At 33.8% G+C, this 13,952-nt stretch overlaps 1 protein-coding gene across 18 annotated transcripts in view; it reads right to left on the minus strand.

The window, feature by feature from the left end:
* NRXN1 (neurexin 1) overlaps positions 1-13,952 on the minus strand; it is a 1,430,528-nt gene that overhangs the window by 1,335,596 nt on the left and 80,980 nt on the right. Inside the window, exon 3 of one of the 18 annotated variants that reach the window (XM_044663320.1) lies at positions 277-284. The exons of the other annotated variants lie outside the window; for them this stretch is intronic. Coding sequence (XP_044519255.1) covers positions 277-284 — 8 coding nt within the window. The remainder of the gene's footprint in view (positions 1-276; positions 285-13,952) is intronic. 18 annotated transcript variants of the gene reach the window in all.

Raw genomic sequence — 13,952 nt, forward strand, 5'->3', positions numbered from 1 at the left:
GGACTGAATAATGAGCTAATAAAACTCAATTTGTATATCTGCCCAAGAAACATTTAGGGTCTTTGTTCATTTAGAGGACCTATCATTCTGTTGGTTATTATGCTAGCCTAATCAATGTTTTAATCCTTACCTAAAATCAGGTTCTCAAAACAATTTAAATTATAACAAGGTTTATTTATAGGATACATAAAATTCTACAGGGAAATCAAATTTCATTCCAACATTCCTTCACTCATTTACTAATATTTTCATGTAAATTAGATATAATATTCCTACCAGGCTCTCTGATAGGACTTTATATGTCACTAGAGGTAATATTCTGTTATTGTATTAAGTTTTTAGCAAGAAGTGCTCATAATGCTGAAACCACATTGGAGACATACACATAAATATCCTTACCATGTTTTAATAAACCAATCAAAGAGCAAATATTTTTTAACATTTATAGGATCAACACTCTCTAGAAAAAATAAGGGAAACAAATAGTTAGATGTAGTTGCTCCCATTACATCATATATTATCCTTTTAAAGCTTCCATACTTCAGTCTCTTTATTTGTAAAAGTGAAAATGGCATTCGATAAAGGAAGAAATATGAAACAATAATTTAAAAAATCATCATTTATCCAGTCATAATTTTATTTCCTTAATGTACTTCATTGTACTGTTATTATCACAGTCAAGTTGAACATATGTCTCAAATTCAGATAGTCCTTTTTTAAAAACCTGGCTAGCCTCATTAACCTATCTATTCTTGCTCCATCACAACACCTGCTGGGATGCTGTTGCCCATTAAGACGGCTCTGATGTTGAATAAAATACTCCCTCAGACCTGGTCTATCATAAGGGGAGCAGCTGTATTCTATATTTATCTCCTAAAAACATCCTGCAGTGGTCAGAGTAGAAGGAGAAGAGTATAATATCGTATCTCTTCTAATCCTTCTGAATTTATTGCCAAACACCTTCTCTCTGCTCTATCTTCCCCCTAACTGCTTTATTTATGTTTCCCACAATTGCTGATTTATCACCTTTTGAATTTATATGTATTAGCCAATGTGCTTACATATGGCAGAAAAGAGCTCTTAATAATCATTATTAGCAGGAATGATTTCACAGTTCCTCAGTAGGGAGCGGACATGATTGTGAAGTTGACATTTTAAAACTTTAATGTATAAATTTCAGAGGTGACTGACTAATCACCAAGACAGAGTGGTATTGACTTTGTCAAGATTTTCCTCATCTATTCATATGGAAATTCTTAGATTTTTCAAGGAAAGTTGCTGGGTTGAAATGAATATTTTAAAATAAAATATAAAAAAGGTTAAGTATTTATTCACAAATTTTAAGCCCAGACTCTGATTATATGATCTGCCCAGAACAATATACTGCACATGGTAAATACTGAATAAATGTGTGTTGAATGAAAGAGTAATAATAAGTATGCCTATACTGAGCATTATTAAAGATGAATCCTGAACCTCACCTATCTCAGTCATGCTATTAATAAGAGGGAATGATTATGACTTTGCACAAAAGTATTAAATGGACAGAATGCAACCAGTAGTGAAGACCCTCAGCAGGATACAATACTCAATGAACAAAAATAATTAATTAAAATAGGAAATTAAAAGATGGAATGCTTCCTTCCTTCAGTAGTTATACCTATGTGAATATCTTTTTAATTCTTATCTGATGTGGACTTGCCTTAAAAATCTGATTAGTAGCATATTTTGCACCTCTTTTGTAATGTGCAAAATTACTAGTTAAGGCTCTTGATGCCATCATCCCTTTCACCTTTCAACATGGGTCAGTATATGGATTTGAATATTGTGTGTGCCTGTATGTGTGTGTGTATAATCTCTTTTGACAATAAAACAAAGCCTAAGAAATCCTCATTAAAATATTTTAAACTAATTCCATTAGATATTAATTTTCAGTTGGAGGTAAGTGGAAATAAACACATTTTATGTATATTTATTTTTTTCAGAGCAATTTTATGGACCCTTTACGGGGGATCCAGGAGTCCTAGGTTAAAAATTTCAAGGTTAGTCCAATACTATACTAATTAGTTCATTTTTGCCTGCAAATACAGTAGGATAAAATGAAGGTTGAAAGCAGATGTTGCTGAACTTAAATTCAGAAATGACTAAAAACATCTTTTTTTATCCATGCTCCTTCCCTCATGTCACCCAAACTGCTTGACATCGTCAAAACTATTCAATCAACAAAAGAAAAACCACCTTTAAACTAATCATTTAAATTTCTCTATCCTTAAAACTTGATTGTTTAGAAAGAACCTATGATAAAGGATATATGCAATAATTGATAAAAGGAATAGGAAATAATTGAAAACTAATAAAGGCACTTAAAGGGTTTCAGAAACCTGAAAGTAAGTGGTACATATCTCAGTGCCTATATCTTCTTATTAAAGCAGGAAGAACCAATCGCAAATATCAAACTCTTGCCAAGATAAAGATGGCAGTCATAGGAGGTTGATCCTTTTATTTGAAAACATATAAAAAGTTGATCTCAAGGGGAAAAAAACACCTGAAAAGATTTACATAAAGTCAGGCAAAGTGGAATGGACACAACCAGGAGAATGCGGTACAAAGTAACACCAATAGAGTATAATGATCAACTGTGAACAATTTAACTATCATTAACAAGGCAAAGATATAGGATAACACCAAAGGAAATATGACTAAAAGGGTTATATTCACAGAAGAAGCGATGATGGAGAAGGAGGAGGAAGAAGAGGAGAGGAAGAATGAGGAGGAGGAAGAGAAGGAGATGGAGGAGAAGAAAGGGGAGAAGGGGAAGAAGGAGGAAGAGGAGAAGGAGAATGAAGGAAGGAGATGAAGAAGGAAGAAGAAGAAAGGAGATGGATGAAGATATAGATGGAGTCCAAATGGAGATTGAAGCATACCTTTCTTCATTTTATTTCCTTCATGAATTTTTTCTTTACTATAGTAATATATGTCTTTTTTCACAATTTAATGAACATGGAAATGTGAATAGTATGATAATATGTATAATCTTTATCATATTACCTGCCTTTTGGGGAAAGGAAGAGGTATGGAAGGCAAGGGGAGAACATGGACTCCAAAATGTCAGAAATCAAGCATTAAAAATTATATCGACCTAATATGTAGTTGTACATTTCTTCATAGGGATCTTTTGCTTAGAAAAAAAACAACATAAAACTCCAGATATTATATACAAGCTATTATTCACTTTTGCAAAGAATTGTTTACTTTGAAAAACTGGATTTGGTTTTAATTCATCACAATGTTCTTTTTTACACACTCTTCATATTCCCACATCTGTTCACCCATTATCATCATCATCATCATTACCTTTATCATTTCTATAACACATTAAGCTGTGTAATTCCTTTACATGTTTCTCATTTGATGTTCACAATAACCCTATGAGACTTGTATTAATCTTATTTTCTCCATTTTCAAAGTGAAGAAATTGAGGATGAAAGATGTTAAGTGACTTGCCCAGAATCACATATAGCTGGGACATGTCTGAAGAAAGATTTTAATTTAGCTCTTTCTGACTCCAAGTCCAGTTCTCTACTTACTACACCATCTACTCCCTCTTCATCATTTGGATGAACATTTCATTCAGCAGCCTTATACTTTGAATTGAATGAAGGCTCCAATTATAGTACTGAAAATGAATCATCTTCTGGAGGCCCATTACTACGAAGGAGTAGTTTCATGTAATCAAATCTTTTTTTGGGCCTGTGGGTGCAAATCCCACAAAATTATTTCAAGAGATATTTCCCAGTAAATCTTTGATCAGCTTAACTGGATGAAGATGAAAATCATCCTCAGAATAATTTCATTTCAAGGAATATGATGGAGTAGGGTGTGAAGTTTTCTTTCTCTCCTAAACCCCTCCCCCAAACAACCAAAAATAACTTCACAAAATCAAAGCTAAAAGCAGCAAAAACAGACAAGAGTTCTGAGGGAATTTGAATAGGCTTGAGAAACTAGGGAAGGTTTCTGATTTCCCTGGCTTCACTTCCACTGCTATAGGCCCTAAAAGCAGGAATAGAGCCAACTGAGTATAGAATCAACAAGATAAAACCAGGGGCAGGATTAGCAACCTCATTTGTTTGCTAGACCTGATGCTTTCACCCCATAGGATACCAGTGTAATCATCAGGCAGAGAGCCCTGGGAGCAGGTGGGTCTGCTGTAGCCTTTGCTCTTAATGCTGGAGACTAAAGAGAGGACACCATAGGGTCTCCAGGCACTGGTCCTGAAGGTAGGAGTTCAATGCATACACAGGATTTTGGAGGCCCTCAAATATAGACTGGGTACCTGTTCTGTCTCAGGCTAGGGCAGTAGAAGATGAGGAGTGAAAAGGAGCACTCAGCAGTGAGTGGCTTCAGAGGGACTGGGACTCCATTAGCTACAGTCACTCCTAGAAGAATGGAGTCTCTTATTGTTCCCATATGGGGAGGTGGATTGGCTGTTTGCAGTAGCAGAGGCGAAACTGCCTAAGGGCACTTGTTGAAATACCTGAGGTCATCTAAAGACTGGGGCTTGAGTGAGAACCCAGAATTATGTCAGTCCCTGAATTATAAAAACTAGAATAACTAGATAGGACCTCAGTAAAAAGAAACAAAAAATATTCTGAAACCTGAGATAACATACCTCAGCACAAGAACTCTGGGAGTTCAGTAAAAAGCCAATAATTAAAACTATTGGCCTGGAAGATAACATTTAATAAGTAAACAAACAAATAAATAAGCAATCAAAGGACAATAACCAAACTATTGATACCTGCTATTGAGGTAGAGAAAACCTTTGACTCAAATTCAGAGGATGGAAAAAAAAAACTATTTCAAAAACAGCAGAGAAATAAGATAAATGACCAGAAGCTCAAAAAAGAACTTTTGGAAGAGCTTAAGAAAGACCTTAAAAACAAATTGAGAGAGGTGGAGGAAAAGTTTGAAAAAAAAAATAAAAGCAATACAATGTAATCAAGAAAATTATGAAAGATCGCCCAAATGGGAAAAAAAAGAGATCCTGAATCTCATAGAATAAAATAATGCATTGAGAAAAAGAATTGGACAAGGGGAAGCTAATGATTTCTTAAGATAATGAGAAATGAAGTAAAAGAAAAAGAACTAAATTAATAGAAGAGAATATGAAACAATTTATTGCAAAAACAACTGACAGAAAATAAAGATTAGGCAATATAAGAATAGTTGGGGAGCCAAGATGGAGGAATAACTAGGGCAGCAGCTTGCTGTTTCACCACAAAAATCCTCTCCAACCAAGAATAAAATATCACCACAAAACAAATACAAGAGTGAAAAAACCAACAAAGAGAAAGAGGAAAACAATCTTCAAAAAAAGAAAAACCCAAAAGGTAGGCAGAGATCATCTGGGGGACTGAGGTAAGAGGGGAGTGGAGCTAGCAGGGGTCATAGCAGTGAGTGAAGAACAAGCCAAGAGCAAACCACACCCTCTTCAACCCACATATCTGCTCTCACTGATGGGCCTAAAATTAACTTCCAGCCCCAAATGGTTCCTAGCTTCCTTATCTCCCCCCTATGATAAGCCTAAAATGTTTCCCAGCACTGTCTTCCTTATCTCCCCCTTGATGGATAGTTACCAGATGCTTCCTGAACCCCTGACCCTGAAACCCCCTTAATGGATAGTTACCAGATGCTTCCTAACATCCCCCTTGATGACGTATGTTCCAACCCCCTTCCCCAGAAACCCTATAAAAACCTTTGGCTAAAGAAACCAAGGGGTCAGTCAGGCAAACCTCTCTGCCTGCTGATGCTAGCATATTTGCTAGTCAATAAATGAGCCTCTTCTTGTGTAATGCATTGTCAGTGTGATTCCTCCAGCCATGATTGAATCTGGGTATTAAAATTTGGGTCCAACATCACAGGCTCCAAACTTAAGTCTAAACTAAGTCAGACCCTGAGATCCTGCTGGGCAAAAAGAAGTCTAAGCCAACTAACACCTGTTGAAATCACAAACCTGTGGTGAAGTTTGGAGTCCCACCCCAAGGCAATCTGGGATGAAGGGGGCCAATCCACCTGGGCCCAGAGCAAAGCCAGGAATCCTAGTCTGGGGGTGAGGACACAGTTCTCAGGGGGAGCCTACCCAGGACCTTTTTGCCCAAAACTAAGAGTGGAGCTCTAGGACAGGAAAATCTAGGGTGTGCCTGATTGAATCAAGAACACCTTGAGACCAAAAATATAAGCCTAAGCCTGGGGCTAGAATCTGATCAGCACCTGACCTGATCACCTTCAGACTGAGATCAAAAGCTTACACCCAAGCCTGAGGAAAGTCTTTTGGTAGAGAAGAAAGACATAAAATGATACAGACCTTGACCTCAAGGAGCTCCCTATCAATGGAGAAAATATAGACATGTATTATTACATAAATTAAAGATACAAAAGAAATATAAGGTAAATGTGAAAGATATGACACTACTATCTAGAGAGCATCAGAAAAGATTTAGTGTTTAAGGATATGGTACTTACAATGATTCCTAATTAAAACTAGGTATTTTAAGAGGCTGATGACAGTAGTCAATGTATTAAAAGCAGAGTAGACACTGGCATAAATGGTTGATTTCCTGAAATTTATTTTTAAAGTATGTCAACAAATGAACAAAACATTGTACTCAGTTTGAACTGTTACATTTATGCATTAAGCTCACTAGATTTCTTTGTCCTATCTAATTAAGCTAATTAAGCATAAAGGTGTGAATAGCCATTGAATAATTCACTTAAAGGTGAGATAAAAGGAGTGGTAGAAGGTCTCTCTTAGACTGCCTTAATAGCATTTATTTTCTCAACATTAAAACATAATAATTAATATAAGAGTATTGCACAAACTTAATATTGCCATTTTTATAATTTTGTAATTAATTAATATATTCATTTTCAATCTTCCTTTTATTGAAAATGTGCTCTTGGTCCTATGAAAGTGATGAACTTTCATTGACTGAGAAACTTATAACTTATATGATTCTGTGTTTCAATGATTAATGGAGTGTTTTTTTTTGTTTGATTTTGTTCAAACTTATAATGTTATTTATTGGGCAAAGTTCCAGTGTGGAGATACAGTCCTGTATAAGCAACTCCTATGAACAAAATTTCATAATTTTAAAGAATTTCTTGGGAAACTAATTGATTATTAAAGAACCATAGAATTTTGGAATTTAAAAGTCAAAGTAACAAGCATTTATTTAAGCATTTACTCTGTTCCAAGAACTTTACTAAACTTTGGAAACACAAAGAAACACAAAACTATAGTCACTGTCCTCACAGATCTTATACTCTAATAGGAAGATAGCATATAAAAATTATTAGATGAAAGATGGATGAAATGGCTAACCCTCTACTTTAGAGGAAAAAAAATTCTTGGCAGTTGGAAAGAAGATGGGTTAAACTAAGGAGAGATGAGACAGAGACACTAGTGAGAAAGAAATACGATGATCCAAAGTGGTAAAAGACAAGGGTTTGAAAAAGAACTATAGATATTGTAAGAGAAAGATGTATATGTATATGAGAGCTTTTTGGGAAATCAAAAACAAGAATTGACAATTAATTGCATATGATTCACTCCATATCCTATATTTGCCTTTCTTTGTGTCTCCATTGTTAATCTAAATGGCTTAAATGTATTTCTTCATTTCTTTATGTTGACTACTGAATGAATGACTAAAGGAATCCCTATTATAATATAGGCAATTTGGTTACTCAGCCTCTGATTGAAAAGCTACAAAAAAGAGAGGGAGTAATAATTTCTGAATAATTTCTCTTTACTTTAAAAAAAATTAATCCATATCTTCTGTTTTAGAATCAATACAAGTTTCAGTTCAAAAGCAGAAGAGCAGTAAGGGTTAGGTAATTGGAGTTAAGTGACTTGCCCAGGATCACATAGCTAGGTAATGCCCAAGGCCAGATTGAAACCCAGGTCCTCCTGACTCTTGGCCTGGCGCTCTGAGTCATCTAGTTGCCCTGCCCTACCATTTATCTTTTAAACAATTCTTATTTTTTAGGACATGAAACCTCATTTTCATTCTCTTTTTATTCTCCCCTTGGTACCAAGTTTTAGTTTTTTGTGCTATATAGGCTATTTAATCTTACATCAACATGATTGTCCTTCAAATATAGAACTCTATGTCACTAAGTAGTATCTTACTCTGATGGAAAATAACCAGTTCCTTTAACAGATTCTCCAGATGACATGGACTCTGGTGCATTTACTCGTCTTCTTGCATGCCTTTAGACATGTTTTACTTAGCAGTGTCCTTCTTAATTATGTAACTCCAAACTTATTACAATACCCCAAATAAGAATAGAACTGGGAAAGTATTGCAGGACTGTCACCTCCTTATTCTTACAAACTCTTCTATCCTCACAATACAACCTGAGCTCACATTTGTTTGATTAGGGGTTGCTATATTTTTTTGTCCAGACTTTCATAAAATGGTTATACAAAAAGTACAGGGTACTTTTGTACCCTGGATGCTATAATTTGTCGGTTCCCTAGGGAAATCTAACTGGACTTGTAATGCCCTAAAACTTCCAGATTTTTTTTTAAAGATAAAGCATAGTATAAATATACATACCCCATCATGGACATTTTAAATTGATTTTTTTGGGCTCATAAAAGACTTTCTAAATACCACTTCTGAATTTTATCAAGTTAAATTCAACCAATGTTCTAACCTGACATGGTCATTTTAGATATTTACTTTATCATTCAATTTAATAACTACCCTTCCAACTTTAGGAAATATATAAATTTGATGAGCTTGCCAAATATGTCCAAAAGAAACTGGAAAAAAGAGATAAATCATAGGATTAAATAAAAATCTTTGAGCCATTTATTTTCCTGGGATATTATTACCAACTTGATATAAAAAGGCTAAGGCCTACTTTTGAGTTTTTTTATTCAACTACAATTGAAGCCCACTATTCATTTGTAAGACATATTTTAGCAAATGGTTCACTGAAGTCAAAATAAACTATGCCTACATTGTCCCTTTTACTAGTATACTATTACTCTATCACCAAATTCTACTAGTATAATATTTTTATTTTAAAATAATAACCAGGATGAAGATGTGTAGATTTTTTTCTGTCATTATTTCCTTTTGTAAATCAACCTCTCAATCAATAAGCATTTATTAAGGTTTTAATATGTGCCAGTCACTTACTCTCATCCAAAGTGGCTCAAATTGGTAATAACATACACATAGTTGTGTAGGTGGGAAGTAGAATAAAAGGAGGGGGGCAGATAGAAGGGAGGGCAAATTGGGGGAGGCAGTAGTCAGACACAAAGCACTTCAGGAGGGACATGGTGAAAGGAGACAGAGAAAGATTACAAGAGAGGAAGATAGGATGCAGAGAAATAGAAAACTAACTGTGAAAAAAAGTTTAAAGGAAAATTTCTCTGATAAAGGCCCAATTTCTCAAATATATAGAGAACTGAGTCAGATTTATATGAATATGAGTTATTCCCCAAATGATAAAGTCAAAGATATGGACAGGCAGTTTTACAATGAAGAAATCAAAGCTATTTAGAGTCATATGACAAAGTTGTAAATCATTATTGATTAGAGAAATGCAAATTAAAACAACTCTGAGCTACCACTTTACACTTATCAGTTTAATTAGTATAATAACAACAAATGCTGGAGGGGTTGTGAGAAAATTTGGACACTAAGCACTGTTGGTGGAGTTGTGAACTGACATAAACTATTCCAGAGAGCAATTAAGAACTCTGTGTAAAGGGTTATAAAGCTATATACATCCTTTGACCCAACAATACTATCCTCTCAGTTTCAATTTCAAAGAATTTTTAAAAAAGACACTATGTGTACAAAATTATTTATAGACTCTTTTAGTTGTGGAAAAGAATTAGAAACTTTAGAAATTAGAAAATTAGAAAATTAGAAAGGGATGCCCATAATCTGGGGAATGGCTGAACAAGTTGTGGTATATGATTCAGAGAAAATACTATTATATTAAAACAATTGATGAGTAGGATATTTCATAAAAATGCCAAAATCTTATATGAACCCATGTGATATGAAGTGAGAAGTATCAATATAACATTTTACATAGAAACAGTAATATGTATACAGTGAGAAAGACTTAGGTACTCTGAGTAATACAGTGATTGACTTATAATGAAGAATGCTGTTATCCTCCAGGAAAAGGACTGATGGAGTATGAATACAGATGGATGCATTCTTTTTTTTTTAATTTATTTTTCTTGTTTTTGTTTTGTTTTGTTTTCTTTCACAACATGACAAATCTGGAAATATATTTTGCATAATTGCATATATATATATATATAATCTGTATCAAATTACTTTCCCTCTCAATGAGGGTGGAAGCTATGGAGGGAGGGAGAGAACTTGGAACTCCAAATTTAAAAAAAAGTGTTAAATAATTTTTACATGTACTTAGGAAAAATAAAATATTTTTAAAAATAAAATGTCTTTTGTAACCATTTCTTGACATATCTGAACAAATCACTTCATTCACTCATTCTCTTACAAAAAATATCCAACACATCTATCCTCTGTGGGTTTTTTCTCCTCTCTTTTCTCCTTTCTCCCTTCTACCCTTTTCTTACTTTTCTCAGACTTGGATATCAGACTTATGAATTCATCAGAACATAAAATTACGAATAATGAAATTCTCTAATAATTCAGATCAACATTTCTTTACAAATAATAATTTTGGTGAGCCAGTTAGCATTGAGAAATTGAGTTATCAGGGGTCATACCACCAGCATAATTCAAAATGTTTATTAGAATGGGAGTCTTTCTAAATCTGGGGCCAGCTTTCTATATGCCATGCAATGCTGTGTCTCATATATCTTTAATCAGAAGAAAGGCTGTACTTTTGCAATTAATAATATTCCTTTGGTCTGTAGGTATGACCTGTTAGTAATTCCTTATGATAATAATTGAAAGGTCTTATTATTTTTCTCCCCTGGGCCTTTATTACATGTGATGAGGTATAGGTTAAACCTGTTCCAAAAAAGAGTTTAAACCAACTGTATCTTTCTATTGTTAAAAAGCTTAGTGGGCATCATATTAAAAAGACATTCTGTGTTTTCCCCTCTGTTTCTTTCTCGCAAGCAGAAGTTACACTTCTAGATAATTGCCAGAGATTCAGAGCCTGTCATTCTAAAAGTCTGAGTGGGATTCATTAAACATCAGTTTAATATGAAATGGGAAGCAAATACTGCCTGTGTAGATTGGCTGCCAGTGGGTAGGAATGAATGAGTGGTAATGAAAATTAATGTCTAGGGGAAATCTATTTCAATTTCCTATGGAAATTTGCTATAACTGCTATGTGCATTAATGAATTTAAAACATTTTTATTGTTCAAAAAGTATATAATATGGTATTTTGGTTGCATCAGATGATCTATCCCTTCCTTAATTGCATAGATCTGTGTATTTGCTATACATTAATGGTTTTCAAAGGGTATTTTCTAATGTGGTGAGTCAATATGATATTTAGTTATGAATCTTATTAAATTTTCATAATCTGAAAATGTGTCCATGTTCTCTTTTACTAAAGAATTTATGTCTATTAGTTTTAAGTTTTGGAGTTTTTGTTGTTAATTTTTAATAGGACCATGCCATAGTTCCTATAAAAATACATTAGGTCATTATTTCTACAATGAATGTCTCATTTTCATTTTGTTCATTTGGATAAAGTATGCTCTAATTATCAATCAAACTCTGAGTTGTCAAAACATACATTGGTCTTTTGTGGATGCCAGTCTAAAGTATATGTTGTACCACTTTAAAAATGAAACAGATATGTACAACATTCTGCATGAGTTATAAGAGCCGAACTAATTGAAAAAGAGTGAAATTTGGACTTGATGTTAGTAAACCTTAGATCTATAGAGAAACAGAATTGAGTGGCTTTGGGAAGGTAATGAGTTCAGTTTCACTAGAAATCCTCAAGGAAAGGTTAAGTGACTTGTTGAGAATATTGTGCAAGTGATACTGTTTCAGATATGAGATTATGAGTCCCAAGTTCCCTCTTCTATTGATACATCATTTGATTCTATGAACATCTAGGCTTCTCTTTCCTGGTCTCTTTTTTGCTTATTCTGTCTTAATTTCTTTATTTACCCCCCCCCTCTCTCTCTCTCTGTCTCTCTTTTAGTCTCTGTATCTTGGTGTATCTAACCATTGTCTGACTCTGTATTCCTGTCTCCGTGTCTCCGTCTTTGTGTCTGTCTCTCTCTTTCTGTCTCTTAAAGATTATTTATAGAAATCTATTTACACCAAATATTTTTTATTCTGTTAGTTTTACTCAACACAGATGTTTTCAAAGTAGTTTCTTATCCTTGTACAGATAGTCAAATTTCTTCATAAAGTTGTCCCATCATCTGATTTAATTAACATGACTCCATTTAATAAGTCAAATAAAGAACTCATTTCTCACATTTAAGAGTTCAAAGAGATTTTTATGTTTGAAAGTATTTTCCCTCCAAAACCTTATGAAGTAAGCATTCACGTGATCATTATCCTGATTTATATATGAAAAACCTTGAACCCAGAGAGGTTAGTTAGATGAATTGATTATGATCCTACAGATAGTGTCAGAGCCAGAATTTTAATGCAGACATCTTGATTCAGATTTCCACACTCTTTCTGTACTATGTGCTCTTCAATCAAGAATGATATTATTTAAACTGCTGACATCATTGTAATGCTTTACCTGCATTATCTCATTTCATCCTGAAATTGATTCTTGGTATTAATGATATTATTTGTCAATTATAACTTAGAGTTGAAGAAACTAAGGTCTGAGATAGGTTGTGACATTCATTATCACAGCACTATTGATGACTGGAGACAAGAATTCAATGTAGATTATTGTGATGAGAAGTCTTTTTCCACTGTTTCACTATCTCTTCAAGAACATGGATCTAGGTGCTAACCTGAGCTTGACAGGAACAAATATTTAATAATTTCACATGCAAAAAAAGACTCACTTAAAATTAGTATCAAATCATGTATACCTCAGAAAAATCCTGTTTAATAACAATACTTCAGTTAAAGACCTGAAAAAGGCCCTGGATACTGGTACCCTAATCTGGAAAATTCATTGCTTGGCTTGTTGAAATAAATAATTCCTAAGGGTACTTTCAGTTAAAAAACTTCTATCATTTTTCACAGACAATCCTGAAAATACATAATGATGAATTAGCCTTTTTTTTCCTTTTCATGTTGTATCCTGGATTATCTGATTATTTTATTCTATAATAATAATTAAAAACAAAATAAAAAGAAACTTTAATCTGGAGGTCTAAGGAATGAAATATAGTGCAGAATTTAGCCAGAAGAGGGTTATAGAGTTCTGCTTATTTTATATGACCTCTGAATACCCTTCTGGTTGATCAATTAACAGTTTAACAAAAGTTAACCAAATTGTAAGGAAGTTTGAGAGGTAGGTTCTTTCATTTTATTTAGTTGTAGGTTTATGCTGTCTAGCTACACATAGTAAAAAAAGACTAATTTCTCCTTCTTGTCTTTGTTCCTTGAATCTGTGTTGTTTGATTCTTCTCATCACCGATGGAGAGAAATGTGTCCTTCTATGATTATACTTGCTTTCAGATCAATGGAAGATTTAACAGAAAGAGGATTTCTCAAGAGAAAGGAAACCAAATTGGAAGCAGCATTTCCCCAAACTAAAGTTATTCTTAGACTACATATTTAAAACAATAAGTGAACTGAGGATGATGATGAATAAAAATAACTACTATTAATGACAATGCATATTTATATAATGTGTTATAGTTTCCAAAGTCTGACATAAACATCAATTTCTTTGGATGCCCATTCCTAAGAAGATCCATTTGTTCTTTGCCAAAGAGCACAACACATGGCTAGTTTTGCTGCCAACTAATATTAG

Source organism: Gracilinanus agilis, chromosome 2, assembly GCF_016433145.1.
Source record: "Gracilinanus agilis isolate LMUSP501 chromosome 2, AgileGrace, whole genome shotgun sequence".
Classification (NCBI taxonomy): domain Eukaryota; kingdom Metazoa; phylum Chordata; class Mammalia; order Didelphimorphia; family Didelphidae; genus Gracilinanus; species Gracilinanus agilis.